General features: G+C 43.3%; 1 protein-coding gene across 7 annotated transcripts in view; it reads right to left on the bottom strand.

Annotated features, from left to right (window-relative positions):
- The window catches only part of si:dkey-237h12.3 (teneurin-3), a 182805-nt gene that overhangs the window by 37533 nt on the left and 127791 nt on the right, over positions 1-17481 (bottom strand). For 4 of the 7 annotated variants that reach the window (XM_020645072.3, XM_065958446.1, XM_065958451.1 and 1 more), the window contains 6 exons: positions 16946-16969; positions 15656-15802; positions 13650-13866; positions 4558-4677; positions 2316-2577; positions 400-667 (listed from right to left, as the gene is read on the bottom strand). In XM_020645072.3, the coding sequence (XP_020500728.2) occupies positions 400-667; positions 2316-2577; positions 4558-4677; positions 13650-13866; positions 15656-15802; positions 16946-16969 (1038 nt within the window). The remainder of the gene's footprint in view (positions 1-399; positions 668-2315; positions 2578-4557; positions 4678-13649; positions 13867-15655; positions 15803-16945; positions 16970-17481) is intronic. The other 3 variants (XM_065958447.1, XM_065958448.1, XM_065958450.1) reach the window with 1 other exon arrangement.

Raw genomic sequence — 17481 nt, 5'->3', positions numbered from 1 at the left:
ATGACGCAGTGGAAAGATTCGGTTATTGTTTGTCGTTATTTTTTATTGTGCCTATTGACTTTTATCTTAGACCAAACGCCTCACAGGCAATATTTCCGCCTGTGCACTCGCTGCAGCTGTAATTTCACACATGCAAAACAAAGAAGTCAGCAGAAGAGCAGCGGCCTTCAAAAAATGCAGCACCGGGGGAATTTGAGAATTTCACACCACCTGCTAAATCGTTATCGCACACAGTAACCAATGCAAGGGAAAAATAAAAAAAATAAAACTGAAAAATCAATCCTTTGGAAAGTTCATCCAAGGTTCAGTGCCTGAAGGTAGCGCGAGTATCTTGGAGTGCTCCTACGCTCACACACAGCATCTCCAGTCAGCAGCTTCACACACACACCAGGTACTCACCCACAGCCTCCGCCAGGCCAAAGACCTTCTGATTGTAGGCGTCTGTTTTATCCCAGATGAAGGTGTACGAGAGGTCGGGGAAGGCAGGGAAAGACTTCTGGAACTGACGGCCCATGACGGCCACCATCAGGTGCACCTTCATCAGGCCGAAGGGGAGGCGGTCCTGGGTCAGGAGCACCTTGAGGATGGGCTTGTAGCCAGCTGCCCTGGAGCTCAGGTAGACCAGGTTCAGGTCACTGCCTGGTATGGCTACTTGCTCATGGAGGACCTAAGATTTTAATTAGCAGTCAGACAGATGCCAGGTGCATGGTGTGAGGTGCAGAACTTAAGTCGCAGGAACATGAGCAGTTTGATATGAAATGAGAATATACTGAACTTCCTGTATTTGATTTATGGATGCAAATTGAACTAACTCCACGGCAACACTACTCTTATAACTTTCAAGTCTCATGCTGCACTCACATGGATCCATGAGGACAGACAGAAAGCTGTGTGTAATTTGGAAAAACAAACCATAAATCGACGGAGGCGGGCAGAGCGATCCAAAGTAAACATATTTAACATTTTGCCTTCTTTGACCGCCGCGACAGAAATGACACCCGCATGGCACAAACTGCTAAACGATAAACACAGAGTTCTGGACGAGGAAAAGCCGATCGTTTTAGCACAATGAACCTCCCTCCATGTTTTAGAGACGATAAAGTAAGAGATGCATGAAGTGCGGTTCTCTTTTACTGAGCAGTAACGACCTCGCGTTCAGGACTGTAACACTAAATATTAATAGAAAGCTGCAATTGAGGCAGCATTTAAGGTGGCATCGTGGCCTAGTGGTGAGTGCATGCGCCCCATGTACAGAGGCTTTAGTCCTCCAAGAGGGCGGCCCAGGTTCAAATCCGACCGATGGCTCCTTTCCTGCATGACATTTCTCGCTCTCTCTCTCCCTCTGATTTCTGACTCTAGGAGAAGCCCAAAAAAGAAACCTCAAAAGCAGCAGCTGCACGTCGTTCCCAACTCTCTCCTTCCAACATTTCCTGTCTCTCTTCAGCTGTCCTATCCTCCTTTCAGCATTGAACTCTCTATACATTTGCGTGCATTAGAGCTGTGCTCAAAAAATCTATATGGCAATTTATCGTCCTGTGCTTCTTGCAAATATATATATCTATGCAGATGTTACAGAATCGATACGGCTGCAAAGCTGTGATGACAGTTCTGAAAGACATTGACCTATGTTGCATAGCTCTGGGATTCAAATATTTTAATGCATTTCTAGGATCTCTGAGGACCTGTACTGAAGTGTTTGAAGTTGTAAGATCCTTAATATGCCTCTGCTGTTATTCTCAACAATGAAGAACAGCTGTTGTAGTGAATTCTGTGCAGGGCGTGGTCATTATCCAAAATCAATCTATATCACTATATGTATCGTATCGTGGGGTTGTGGGAACCCAGCCCTAATGTCCATGCTCAAGTCCAGGCTCTTCAACTGTCATGCAGTGTGTAAAAATCCTCACATTTTGTCATCCTCAAATGCAACATAAATCTATTTTTTCCGCCTCACCAGTTTCGACTGCAAAAGCTGCAAAGTCACATTTTCTTTTGCATTTGGGGATTTTCAAAACTCAGATTTGAGCCAAAATGGTTACAAAGCAAATCCAGAGGCATGTACTGTCAATGTGAGAATTTATCAGTATTACTGTGAGGCAAATTTAAGGCTTAGTATTTGGGGAGAAGCCTCAATTCAATCCAGGCTCAAAGGCAAACTGAGAGGCAAATCTGACTTTAAAAACGAGCGAGGCCGAAGGAGATAACAGAATTATTGTTTGTCTGTGATGTCGGGTTTAAACACGGGCTGAATGTTAAAAGTCACACAAATCAGATATGTTTCTCCAGAGGTCACCTTACGAGGCGGGCGGTCTCACCTGGGTCTCCGGGATGATGGGACTGTCCTCCGGAGAGGTTTTGTACAAAGTGGAGAGGGGCGTGGCCAGGATGAGGGGGTTGGGTCTGACCAGGCCTGTGAGGTAGCAGCTGGGGATGTCGTTCTCCTCCCGCTTCATCACCACCGTGTCCATCACGTGGAAAACGTTCCAGGGCAGCCAGACGGTGCGGTGCAGCGTGGGGAACGGGGCGCGCTCGTAACTCAGCGTTAAGGAAGCGCCGCCATTGGCCAAGAGGTCAAACCTTAACACATCATCATGAAACACAAACAACAGAGACGAACATGGGTACAGTTTTTCAGTCGGATGACTCACATTTACATGTTTGAAATATTTATCGCAGCAGCTGAACACAGTTTGTGTTTGGCGCCGAGGCTCCGACCTCGTCACTCCTCTTAGATTTATTTTGAAAGCAGAAAGTGAGAAGCGATATTTACCAGTTACTGTTCCTTTGAGCTGTTTTCATTCAACCAGTAAAGAGTTCCTTTTTTAGTTAAGTTAATGTCGTAACAGTCGATCTACTGGAAGTTCTTTATTTTATTTCAAAGTAAAAGCATGTTTGTATTTAAACAGAAAGTCAGTTTCAAAATAAAAGCCTAACAAAAAAGTTTTTAAATGCAAAATAATGGAATTTCAAACATATTTTACAGTTAAATTAAATATTAATATTCAGCATTTAATTGCAATTTTTCAATTTGAATAATTTGACAGCCCTGGTTATTATACATCATTTAAATATTTCCATTTAAAAGCAAAGAAGGAAAACAGACATTTATCCAGAGCTAAGCCTCATGAGGCTTTCTCAGCGGAAGAAAGAACTTCCACACAGCCTCCATATATTATTGGACCATGCAAAAAAAAAAAAAACACACTCTATGGTTGAGTTTGTTTTGGAGTCTCTGGACTTCTCTTTGGTGAACTGGTTTTAATTGGTGCGACATTACATCAGGAAAAAGAGTTACTGGTTTGGAAATGAAGGGCGAGTCTTTGAAGTGCTGCTCTATATATTTGGCGAGATCTGCTTCCCGGGGGGTTAAGCATCTGGGTTGGTGACATTGCATGCATTCACACGCACACGCACACACACACAGATTCAAATGCTTATGCACATATGCACACACACACACACACACACACACACACACACACACACACACACACACACACACACACACACACACACACACACACACACACACACACACACACACACACACACACACACACACACACACACACACACACACACACACACACACACACACACACACACACACACACACACACACACACACACACACACACACACACACACACACCAGGAGCCAAGCTGTGCAGCTGACCTAAAACAGCTTCCTTCTCGAGCTCTCTCCACTCTGGGCAGTGCGGAGCTCACAGCTGCAAGAGGCCGGGCTTTGATGCTGCCCACAGCCCCCCCCCCCCCCACCTCCACATACCCCCCCTCCTCTTCTTAACACACTGAGCGGATCTGTTGGCTAACCAAGTGTGATTATCCCCAACCATTTATCACGCTCCTTGTCAGAAGAGTTACAAGGCGGAATATCTGAAGAAATCAGCTAATCCTCAGCTATCTGGGGACCCGAGGATTGTGCTTCATAACAGCAGCTGTATGATTCTCTGCCACTCATAAGCCTTTTATTCCACACTGCTGCAACACACACAAACACACAGCCACTGTCTGCTGAATTTGAATGAATCGCCTCGTCCGGCGTGTCCCACAGTCAAAAATAAAGCTCCCGCCTCAGTCGCACCCCCTCTCTGTAAAAGTCTGCGACATGCGTCTGTCTTGTATGTGTTTACACCCCGTCATTAAGGATCTGTCCGCGGAGCCGCGGGAGAAGGTCAGACAGTAATCCCATGTTTTACTACACTGCAGGCAGATTGATTCCACCCTCGCTGATTCAATGCATTTTAAACAGCCTGGTTCAAAATGGCCTCCACCACTGTGACATTTACATGAGGAATTGTTCTAGGGCACGATGTGCTGCTGTTTCAATTTGTTTTTGAGCGCTTTCTGGACGACTGCCAGGACAACTCTGCTGCTGTAGGAAAAAAGCTTCTTTTCTGCATTTTTTTAAATGTTGGATCTGGGGTCAGCAGGGGTCTATGCCGCAAATAAATCTTTGCAAAGGTTGAACCTGAGGGCTGAGCTCGTGTTTATTTGGACATGCAAATCAGTGTTGATTGATGCAGATGGACTTACATGCCGTCTTGCCGCGTGATGGTGTACCCGTACTCCGGGTAGTGCAGGAAAGACACGTTGACTCCAATCAGCGGCGTCCCGTCTCCTGTGAGGACTTGACCCCGGATGACTGATGCCAGGCTGTGTGGGCAAACAAACACAGAGAAAAAGGGCTGAGTAAACAAACAATGCCAGCCGGCGTCACTGCGAACAATTGTCATCCCTCAGCCAGTGGCACGCGCAGGGAGGTATGATTTACTGACCGCTAAAGGAAAACACAAAATGTCAGTGGTTGTTATTCATGGAAATACCAACTTATGGAGCAACTCTCTGTCTCTGCTTAATGCGTTCAAAAGCCCATAATTCAGCGGGATGAAGTTCTCCAGACATGGACGTCGTCTGTTTTGCTGCATCTTGCACGTGTATTGCAGCATTTATGTTCCACGAGGACACATGAATGGGTGCCATTTTCTAACACGCTTAAGCTGGAGTTTCATCAAAAGCATTATTAGAGAGAGAGAGACTAGCTGCAACATGTGAAGCCATGTTAAGCTCTTAGGGCGATTACATTTGTGTGGCCAGCACAGAAAACAGAGGGTATCAAAGCTCAGAGGGGAATATACACAGCACAGCAGACAGCCAATGAGAGTCAAAGCTGCTCTAGGTCTTATGAACATCACTATTAGCAAGTTAAATATGAAATGCATTTAAAGTGGACATATTATCCTCATCCTCCACCTTTTCAAACAGCCCCCTGTGGTCTAAATGAAACATCTGTGATGTGCTTTGGTCAAAATATAACATGAATCAAGCACCAGAGGAGGTTTGTGACCCTGTATAAACCAGCTCTCTCAGAACGCTCCGTTTTGGTGTGTGTGTCTCTTTAAATGCAATGACCCCCCCCTGAGTTTTCCACGTCGACATCACTCCTCTGTAGCGAGAATAAAAATGACGGACCTGTGCAAAAGTTTTGTTCTAGTCTGGGGGTGGAGATATCAAAGGAGGGGAGGGTATTTTTTTTACCAGAATCCCACTGTGACATCACAAGGAGAGCACATTTGAAACGGAGCATTTTTCTCTTATGCAGACCACAAACAAAGGACTGGATGGGTTTATTTAACATGATGTGGGTCAGTAGACACTCAGGTTACCTAAATATATGATCAGAAACACTGAAGGAGAGGATTTATTATAATATGTCCCCTTTAAATCTACAAAAATAGTAACATGTCTGCAATTAAATCCGAAATAGGCATGTTTATGTTTATTTTGTTTATTTAAAAGTATAATGCAGTTACTTACAAAACCCATCAAAATGATAACATGGTGCAATTTGGCAAACATTATTTAGCGTTAAAGTCACAGTACCTTATTGCTCCTTGACTCCAGTTCGCATGACCCCCCCCCCCCCCCCCCCCCACACTGTCTTTTTCTTTCTGCTTTACCTCCATTTGGTCTACAATCAACACACCTGCCTGCAATCAAATTCACCTACAGGAACCCTGCAACCAACACTTGGTCTCTGCTGGATCGTTGTGCCATTCACAGTTTGTTTAGTCACAGGTCCAGCTCCCGTTTGCCTGGTTAACAATCTTTTTTGTTAAAAAGACATTGCTTTGTTGCCTGCCTGCCACACCTGTTTTTTGTCTCCAGGACTTTTTCTTCTGCCAATTTGAACTCACCGCCAACTAAGCCTGCCAGCCAGCTCTGCAAATTCTAAATCAAGTCATTTCTGCCTCCTTATCTGTTTGGCCTGCATTTGGGATCAGACACATTTATGACCTTTGTTAGTAACTAATGTGGAACAATGAGGGAGTAAAGCTCTGTGATAATAAAGCACAAGCTATTTCTACAAAGACACCTCAGGGCCCTGACCCCCCGTGGGGTTGCATGGAATTTGTGTGTATTGATTAATAATAAAATATAAGCATACATAAGATACTGTGGGCCTTGTAGAGTCTCTGTCTGTCATCCCGACCTTTCTTCCTCTGTCCACAATAAAATACACAAAAGGCCTAAATGTGCTCTAAGATGAATGTTTACTTGCAACACAGTAAAAAAAAGCGATGACATGATTGAAAATAAATACATTTGTAGTGAACAGCTGTCCGTGTTCTGGATATCTGGGGTCGCCTCGACATCCAAAGTGGGGTCACGGGCCATCTGAGATTGAGAAACAAGCTTTCACTAATTGCATCTAAGCTAAGGCTGCATGTGCACGCTAACTTCCAGCTATGAAATGGACAGCTCAACCTTCCAGATCTACCAACTAAGAAGCAATGAATAGAAATGAAATGAAGGCTTCATCGTTTCCCTCTGACTCTAGCTCACACATCTGCAACATGAAGAGCAAGGGACGTATATACAAAATGTGATCTGCTGATGTAATAACGAGAAGTGCACTTAACAGAAAATCTGCTTTTGAACTGAGTTTTTTTAATAGTTGTGAAGTTGTATTTCACCTTGGATTGAAGTGTCTAATGAGAGTTTCAAATTTGAGAGTGAATACATTTTGGTGATTCAAAGTTCCTGTATTTATGAAACAGACTTATTTTAATTATAGCACACAAGCTCATCAGCATTAAGATCGACTATTTCTGTTTGATTTTCTTTATTCCTGAAACAGCTGCTGTGAGGTCGGTGTCAGACAAAAATTAAATTACTGCATGCTGAGGAAACAGTCTTTTTCAAGGGAAAGATTCTCGATGAGTAAAACACTTCACGGTAAAGATAAAGCAGGATTAGAGTTTTGTTGTTTTCTAAAAATCGTTACTTTTAAAAGAGAAGAAAGTACTGTATGTGAGCAAATCCAAACATAAAGTCATAGCTGTGCAGGACAAAAAATATATAAACTGCAGACACGTAAAGCACACATATCTGGTGGAAGTTCTGGGAAAGGCTTTGTCCTCGACGGCCGCCAAAATTGACCCAAAACTAAAATTCCCCACAATGCATGAGATATAGGAGTAAAATATTTTATGTTATAATCACTACGACATTGTTCAAAGGTGATTGTTTGTGGGAACACACACACACACACACACACACACACACACACACACACACACAGACAGACAAAGCAGAGCATGAAAAGTGTCTGTGTGCTACTTGTGATGAAAGATAACACATCAACAGGGATGGTGTCAGATAAGCGGCTCATCTCGGTAACAGATATCCTCTTCATCAGAGGAGTTACAAAGCTCATCGGCTGACACGTCAAGAGGCACTTCACGGGAACTCAGAACAACAAAAAATGCAACGCTGAGAGCAAACTGTCACAAAGATGAAAAAATAAAATGACAGGTGGATGGAAAAAAAAAAAAAAAAAGGGAAATGCGACTGAACACTACGAACCAATCGCCAGAGAGAGACGGTTGAAGGAAAGGTGAAGTCATAAATGGTGCAGATTTGAAAAGAAAACTAAATTTGAATACAACAAAAGAAATGTGAATGCTCTTTGAATCCACTTCTCCACATGTGCTTTTATGTTCACTCACACCTGGTAGCTCTTTATATAACGCACTTCCTACTGGTGGCCAAAGAGCCGTGCCACCCATGCAGGTAAAGAGGTTGGGGGGGGGGGGGTTAAAAGCTTCACTTACGGGCACCTCTTTGGTAGTTAGTCTAGCATGGGAGAGCATTACTCATTGACTCCCGCCTGCCAGATTTCTCCCTGCAGGCAAATGGATTTGCTCCCGGTCAAAAGGCTCTCCACCTCCAGCGTCCCGTCCCCCTGCTTTCAGGTAAAATAATGTATTTTTCTTTGGCATTTTTGCTCCATAAATCACCGACACAGAAGGTTCATACATGATTAAAGCTTCAAATATCCTTGGCGATTATTCAACAGGACTGCAGGGCCCCCGTCAGGTGAAAACTGGCCCGTCGCAGATTCCGGTTGGTTCATTCTTTTAAGTGTGGAAGTCGTTTGTTAAGTCAGTCCTTTGTTTGAAGGTAAAAAGGGGAGACTGTTGCGATATTTCTCCATCAGCGTTTAATCATTCTCTCCACTTCCCAAACGGCAGAGCAGAATTTTAAAAAGTGTTGCCTGCACATTTGTCACCAATGGGCAGAAAATGTCTCATTTTGCCATTTTATCTCCGGGTCATTACGTATATGAGACAAGGATGATCAACAGCTTTAGCCTCTCCTCTTTCCCTCCCGCTCCACGCCCGGCACAACTATCTCCCATCCTTTATTTACCGGCTCAGGGAACAAGGCCACTTAAGAGCCCCGGCAAAGATTCACTCTTTCTTCGCTGTGTCTCTATTAATCTTTGGAGAGGCAGACTGATGCTGCGAGAGCCGAACATCCCCCCCACCCCCCCGAACAAACGTCGAGTCACACCACCTGCTGAAACCCCAGAAATGAATCATATAATTCACGCGTTCTTATTCGTCATTGTCTCGCGCTGGCTGCTGGAAAAAACACCATCTGAAAACCCGATGGGAGCCAAGTGTGGGGACATGCGATACGGCTGGGAGCCTTGTGGGAGGAAAGAAAAAAACGCAAAACCACAACACATGTTTTATTCCCTGTGCTCTACGAGGGACAAGTTTACTGCAGAGATCTGAAACCTGACCGCAGTCTTAAATCAGCTCCCTTTTTTTTTCCATGTGGCTAACACAATGGTGCCTTAAAAAAAGAGTGACCTCTAACTGTTTCCCATCTCTGTACCGGTAGACATCAGATACTCCAGCAGCAGCACCAGTCGCCGCTGCCGTTTGAAGACTACATATTTTTCTGAAGGTTGTCCCAGCTTCAGTCTGTGTTCTGCCAATAAATTATTCACCCTGTGAGCTCAAGTGAATGCTTGAAAAAAAAAAAAAACAATATGGGTCTCCAAACAATCTCTGCATGCTCTATGTCATTATCTGACGTCTTTGAAAAAATGATTGCATGAACGCATTGTTTGTGCTGATGAGATACACTTAAAAAAAAAAAAAACAGAGGAGAGGCCAGATGCTCGAGCAAGATGGAAAGCTCAATGATCAACACATTTACTATTACTCTGAAATGTGCAATAAAGCTGAGTACATTCATTCATATGTTTTTGCTTATTGTGATGCTATTTCTTGGTGTATTTTATCACCCAAAAATCTGCACAATCTCAACTGAAGTATTACGACAAAATGAGAATGATTGATTCAAGTTTGGAAACTGTGTGGACACTACAAAAAATTTGACGTTTGTCTCGCTGAATACATTTTTAATCCAGGACAATTCCAGAAACATGTGGAAATCCATAACCTTTACTACCTCTATTGTTTACCTTTGGAGTTGTGCTATTTATTTGGAGTGTGGGAACAATGGCCTGGTTAGAGTCTCATCTTCAGTCCAAACGAGAGATGTTTGGAGATTTTCTCTTCATGACATCACAAAGGGCAGTAGCCCCTCCCCCAGGTGGGTGACACTCCCACAGCTAGGTGTTTGTTCTGCCCTCTGAGTCTGCCTTCTCACCGTAAACAATAGAACATGGAGGGAGAAAGCACCGAGTGCACCCAAGTTCTTCTAGAGAGGGGGCGTGGTCAGACACAGCTCATTTAAATATTTAAAGGTACAGACACAGAAACAGCCTGTTCTGAGCAGGGCTGAAATAGAGGGGTTTATAGACATGATCAAATACAGGATCAGAGTGGATTTAGAACAAGAAACTTCACACACATGTTCTGAGGATCTCTGAGAATTATTTAAACTGGTTGAAGAAGAGGAGGAGGATATGTCACCTTTAAAATGTCTGTTTGTAAAGGGATTTAAATAGTGAGAGAAACTTAAAAATATATTTTTTTAAAAAGGTTATTGATTTTCTTTTAATTTGGTGGTGTGCATATTCACAGAGGCTCTAACATGCCGCTTGTTGTTTTGGACAATCACACTAACTTGCATAAGGAGATAAAATGGCCAATGAGCATTTGGAGCGAGGGAGCTAATGCCACTGGCAGACATGAAAATCGACAGTAAGCTGAAGACAATGAGCGCGAGGATTACTGAGAACCCGGCTGGGTGTGTGTGTAGGGGGGGGATTGTCTCATTCTATATTTTCAGTAAAGCATGCTATTTACATAAGGATTACTTTAAACTATTGGAGGAAATATTCCCAAAGCCTCTGCACACATTCGGCCATCCTTCTTCTCTCTATCAGTCATGAAACAAACTGCACCGCTGATGCTGAACAGATGCAGGACTGCAGGTTTTGCTGGAAAATACAACTATGGCCCTTTTAGTTTGAACACAGAAGTAGTTTATTCATCAAGTTATAGTTCCCTCGTCCATGAAGGCCATGAGCTTCATTTATCTCCATCGATGGAAAAATGAAAAATGTGTCTCTCTCTATGGGCGACGGGGAGGTAAGACAAAAGACTCTAAAGCTTCTTTTATAAAGTGTAGAATTGCTTTGAGCTAACATGAGCAGAAGAGCTTCTGTTTTTAATGTCGTATGTGCAGTAGTGGTGTAGTCAAGACCACACTAATCGAGACCAAGATATACCCGAGGCCATTCATCATCATCAACTTTTATTATTAGACTCAAGATCCATTTTAAAAGACATACAATACGAAAAAATAGACAACACACATATACATTAGGATAAAAACATTCCCACCTCTTATAAAAGGCACTTATACCAATGTCTCCAAAAGGTATGACTGGTAGCGTTCTGCACTATAACTTGGGTTTGACAGCAGCATTATAATTACTTTCTTTGAGTCATTCAAGCGACCGATAAATCTGTACATCAGGTTCCTCAATAAAGCTTGTAGGTTGTTAACTCCTGCATTCACAAATAGCTCACTTGCACTATTCCACCTTGGCTTTTTAAGTAAGATCCTAAAACAATCATTGTAAGCAACCTGAAGTCTGTGCATACTTGATTTTTTTTAACGCAGTATACAGGGGAGTGCAATATGCTCTAAAGAGATATATCTTTACATGATCCGAACACATATGAAATTTTCTTGCCAACATATTGGCCTGGGCATATAATGTACGACACCAATTGGTCTTGGTCTCAAGAACATGGGGTTAAACCAACCTGTCTCACGACGGTCTAATCCCAGCTCACGTTCCTTATTAGTGGGTGAACAATCCAACTGACTTTGAAGGTTTTGGATTTTAAAAATTTAAAAAATATCAGAGAATCGTAAAAGGCAAAGTATTTCAAGTTTTCTGTTGTATCTTTCATCACAAGAAGTACACTGATTTACACAGGTTTCCATCTTTCGATGTTGTGCTCTGCCTCTAGTCACTTCCTGTCAGCACATGTGTATCCAATCAGACTTAAAGCTGTTTGTTTGTACTTCCTGATGTTGTTTCCTCCTCTCGCTCTCCTTACTTGTGTTGTTCTTACTCTCTGACGTTCTTCACTTTGGATAAAAGCGTCTGAGAAATGAATAGTAGAATTGTTTTTTTTTTTTGTTTTTTTTTTAGGCATCTAAGAGTATTCAGAAAACGTACAATGAATAATTATTAATATTATAAAATTCAGTCGCTGACTTCAGAGCAAAAGCAGCGAGTAACGAGAACATTCATAGACGTAGAGATGTAGTGGAGGCAAAGTATGATATTTGTCTTTCAAATGTAGACGAGCTAAAATCACAAGTTTCCCCCAAAAAACACGATCAAGAAAAAAACAGTTCCTCAAGTTAATTCACTTCATTTCTGGACACCACTGTCCTTTACTACCTCTTCTTTTTCTGTCACGATTATCTAAACATATTCAATAAACGACTTGAGTCATGTTGACATTTGTGCTGATTGGCTCTGAAGAAGACATCGAGTGTCATTCCTTTTTTTCAGAATATTTAATAATTCAAGAGAAGAATTGGACGATGGAGCAAGATGGAAAGTGACAGGATCAACAAATGCACTGAAATGAATCATGATGGGAACATGATTACCTGTAACAAATCTAGCAAAGCAATTCAACACATCGCAATATTCCACTGAAAACAAAACCTGACAACCTGCTGAGAGCCTTTGAGAGGACGCTGAGGATCTCCCTCTCTCTCTGCATTCACATCATATCACTGCATGTCACAATCTGTAGATCTTAGTTACAGACCACCATCGGACTGTGTTGTCCCCACAACCACTGCTGTCCTCATTCAAGCACGGCCTGCTCCAACCTCAACCTCAGCGGCTCGAGATATCAGTTGTTATGAATTGGCGCTTTACAAATAACGATTGATCGCTCTTGACATCAGAGAGATTAATTCTCTGGGAAACAAAAACTCTCTTCACAAAAGTTCATGGGGATCCATCCCATAGTCGTTGAGATATTTTTGTCTGGGATGCCGAATGACACATCAACATTGCCATCATAGGCGCCGTGGTTGAAAAGCAGCACTACTAAATTACTTTCAGTAAAAAAATTGGCACCTTAATGAATTGTGAAATGGAAGAACGCGCTCGAAACTGCCAAACTGCCGGTGCGAACTGCATCTGAATGGTGTGTTATATAACGTACCGTTAATAAGTGTCAGTTCAGTGAAGTTTGCATCCAGTAAACAAGCACAAAACACAAAAGCATGCATCCTAATTTGGAGTCAGAGTGCAGAATACTTGTTGGCTCTTTGCAGTCTCTCTGTGATGGAGACTGGTTTCATGTTGTTTTCTGTTTCGAGAAGAAAAAAAAATCCCTTTCAAGCAAAAAATCAAAGATGAGTCTGTTTAAGTGTGCCCCTCTTAGATATTCAAATGTGTGATGGGCGGCCCAGCTGATGATCGCAACAAAATTGGTTTCTGATAAAAGAAATATAAATGCATGTGCAGTGAAACGGTCTCTTTGCTTTCAGATTCATAGAAACACACGGCCGTGTTATCTGGCTGTAAGAAACCTTAATCCCTATGTTTCCACAGATAGATTTTTAAGCGGAGGAACAAGCTCCCTCTTGAGCTCCTCAGACTCGGCTGGTAGAAGAAGTAAACGCTTGTGGCGGCGGCGGCGACACTGTAAACACACTTGTCACTTGTGACTGCTAATACAGACAAAGAGATGTGGCATTCTTTGACGTTTTGGAGTGTGTGCACAAACACAGGTGTCCCTCCCAACTGGTAATGAGGCAGCAAACAGGCGACGTGACAGGAATAATTAAAGAGCTGTCAGGAATTTCATTACCTGCTGTTGAACGGGTTATCCCAAGGTATCACATGACTACCGCTGGGACCAATCAAAAAGCTGACTCGATCGTAGAAGCCCTTGGACGAGGGCTGGGCCGCCGAACTCTGGCCTTGGCCCGCGACGGCTGCGGGGTCGGGCGAGCCGCGACAGTACGTCTGACCCTGGCAGGCGATTTGAATGCAGCAGTCCGGATCCATGCAGTCGACGAGCCCATCTGGAAAAATCAGGAGGGACAGTGGAAACAGGGCGGAAAGTTGTGTTGACCTGGATGCATTTTGAAAATGATTGAACATCACAATTATGGTGTTGAGCTCCGGTGCACACAGGGGACTTCAGACGTGAACTTAAGTTCATTAAAAGCGACAGCAGAGAACCCGAGCTGACCTGAAAGTAAACACCACTTTCAACTATGTCCCCTGCTGAAGCATGAACTCACAAAGCTCCTGATTGGTTCATAAGGCTGGAGAGACATTACTTTTTCCTGATCCAGCTTCATATTTGTTTGTATTTAACATTTTACTTGTTTTAAATTCAAAATACACGAATGTTTTACCCCCTTGGACAGGGATGGGCAACTTTGGTCACAGCAAGGGCCACATTCATTAAATTCTCACTGTCAGAGGGCCAAATTGTAGTATAGAAAAACGATTACAGTCAATTATGTCTCAAATTTAACTCAACATATGCCAGGGATCAAGTATTATTATGGACATATTTCTGGTTTTCATGATTTCATGGCAAATTTTTGTTTTCTTCATGTTTCCAGTTAACTGAAATCCAAATTGACGACGGTGTTGATAATGTCTATGGAGAACTTTTTTTCACGTTGTGTGGGTCGGCTAAAAGGAAAGAAGCTCGCAGAACACGGAAGCCAACTGCTAACGCTACGCCTGCTAGCCTAGATAACGAGCATGGTGACCATGACGATGCAGCGCGAGAGGCTAGCTTGGCTGACAGATGAACGAGACAACTTGATAGGTGGATCGAGTTACCACCATTATAACCACTGTACTGGACAGTTAGTTAGCTGATTTACTTAAACTGGTCAACAAGCTCTCTGTGAAATGATTACCCCCAAACAGGGGACATTTTTGGCTGGGTAAGTATTATGACGTTGGTTTAGAGCGTTGACTTGCAAACTTGTGGATACAAAAAGCCACATTGAACTAATAAAGGTGTCTAATGATACCGTATAACTCCTGGGTATGTATGATACATGACTGTATGACTGTTTTAGCAAAGTTCATCATACAAATGAAACATAAATGTTATCTTTTTTTCATTTTTTTTCTTTATTGAGCGGGAAATCAAAGAGAGTGAGGGGAATAATGTGTAGGAAAGGAGCCTCAGCTCGGACTCCAACCTGGTCCGCCTGCTTGGAGGTCTGTCGTCTGTACACGGGGTGTGAATCTAACCTCTTGGCACGAGGTTATCAACTTCATTTTTACGAGGGCCAGCGTCTTTTTTGACCGACAATATGGGGGCCTGACTTTTAAACATGTTTGCACATAAACCTGACAGCTGTCAAGCCCGACAAAGAAATTGGTGTCACCTAATTTGAGTATTTCCGCCTTGTTTATTGACATAATTTATCTTCTCTGGGCCGGATGGGAAGCTTTGGAGGGACCAGATGTGGCCCGCAGGCCGCCAGTTGATGATCACTGCTCTAGGCCAGCGGCCCCCTGTAAATGTTTATTCTTAATACATCTCCTCCATGTTGTTCTAAAAGTGCAAGAAGAGTTCCCGCTCCAGACGATAAAAATAAATTCACAACAACTCCTCTAATTGACCTACTGTATATTTTACAGAACGCTGTTTAACAATCTGCTCTGCTACAACATTTGCATTTTCCTCCTCGTGATGTTTTATGTATGATTGATTTGTTTTGTTTTGTTTGCTCTGTCACAGAGGAGCGACATCAAAGCCCCACTTCCTGTCCCGCAAAACAAGAGAAGTTTTCTGGAGCTAAAAAGACGATTTGTACGTCCTCCTTCACTTCTTACCTCCCTCGTTATCCTTGCCATCCGAGCAGAGCGTCTCGGTCGCCACGTCGCATCCCAGCCCTCGCCATCCCGACTGGCAGATGCAGTGCCAGACGTTCTGATCGAGGACGCACCTCCCGTTGTTGTTGCAGAGCCCGGGGCAGCCGTCTGTCAACACATCACACGCGTCAAACAGCGGGAGTAAGTCGGAACAAGGGAATCAGGAGGAGCGGGGAGAAGACAGGAGCGAGGGAGGGGGGGCATTTAGAGTGGACAGGGGGGGGGGGCAGAGGAGGGACAGAAATGATAAAAGACAGTTTTGAGTGAACATACAGTACAATACACCTCTGACAGGACTGGGGATGTGGGGGGGAGGGAGGGTGTGAGGAGTTATTGTCGTTTCACATGAGTTTCAGGAGCTAAAGGGAAGTTAAATATACTCAAAATAAAAGAGCAACATCCTGCTGAGCTGTTTACTATAAATACCAACGGGAGGTGCGATGGGTCAAGTTCTCGTGGGAATTAGAGTTTTTTTCTTTGCTCAAATTGAAGTTTGACGGATTCTTTTAGACTTCAAGTGACCGGATTTTCTGTTGCAAAGAATTCTTTATCAGGTGTGTTTGGTGCTGAAGGCTACCCTCGGAGCCACACAGACAATCAGGTGTTTAAAAAAATATATTCTAATGATCCTCTGCAGGTTCAAAGTTGCACCAATTTAAGAGACTGCAAATCAATTGGAAAGTTTATCGCTTCGGCCTGAAATTAATTAAAGTACTGGCCTGTTGCAGCTGTTGGAAGAAGAAGAAGAAGAAAAAAAAAGCACACTCATGTGAAGTAACAGCAACATCAAAGGGAAAGGGAAGTACATATGTAAATAAGGGGAGAAGGAGAAGAAGAAGTGTGGGCAGAAGGGAGAGGAGGATCTACAGTCTCTACATGTACAGAAAAAACAGAGCACTTGCTGCCAGATCGCATTCCTTCTAGCGGAGGGTGAAGACGACGGGGAGCCGAAAAAACATGACTAAACCACACCAGTTTTGGGGCGTTTAATCTGGCAGACACAGGGAATTAAGACAGTGGGGGGTGTGGGGGGGTGGGTGGAGGGACCGTGGATTCTGGTTAAGACGAACAGGAGATGATCGGGTGGAGGGGGGGGAGCAGGATCACAGCAGAAACATTATGATCGACTCGGACATACAACAGGTGTATAAACGCCGTGCTAGGAAAGACAGAGAGCAGGGAGGGATTGTTGGTGACAATCTCCCTTTGAGGGGGGGTGAAGGGGGGGGTAGTGGTGGTGGTTCAATTTACCTTTATATCCTATCTTGACTGCTCCTATTACACAACCGAGGAGAGGGGGAAACATTTGGAAAAGAAAAATTACTTATCTCTGTGGTGGCAGAGAGCTAAGACTGACAAACACATTGACTCACAGCGAGCATCACATGAGGAAACGCCGGCTCATGTACCTGCCAGCTCGCTTCAGGTGGACGCTTTAGCAGGTTGCTTTTTTTTTGTGTTTTTCACCAAGAATTCAGCTCGTCCTTGAGACATTTTAGCTTCACTAATTTCATCTCTGGACCATCGAGGTGATCAACAGTCCGAATGTGAGTGAGTTAAGAGTAACAGGATGTGCAGCGAGCTCGCCCGCTTATCAAAAATAAATGTTGAGGTTAAAGATGTTGGGGGGGGAATTGAGAGAGCGTCATGATGTCATGTCTTGCATGCGGCAATAGAGAGTCGAATCATTGTGTAAAAACTGTCTCTTGATTTTGGAAATACAAATAAAACCAAAAAAATTACACAATGGCGTTTTCAGTCAAATATAGCGCATTGACATGTTGCCT

The sequence above is a fragment of the Labrus bergylta genome, chromosome 9, assembly GCF_963930695.1.
Source record: "Labrus bergylta chromosome 9, fLabBer1.1, whole genome shotgun sequence".
NCBI classification, from domain to species: Eukaryota; Metazoa; Chordata; class Actinopteri; order Labriformes; family Labridae; genus Labrus; species Labrus bergylta.
The sequence above is the reverse complement of the archived record's forward strand: the minus strand, read 5'-3'. Positions and strand labels throughout refer to the sequence as shown.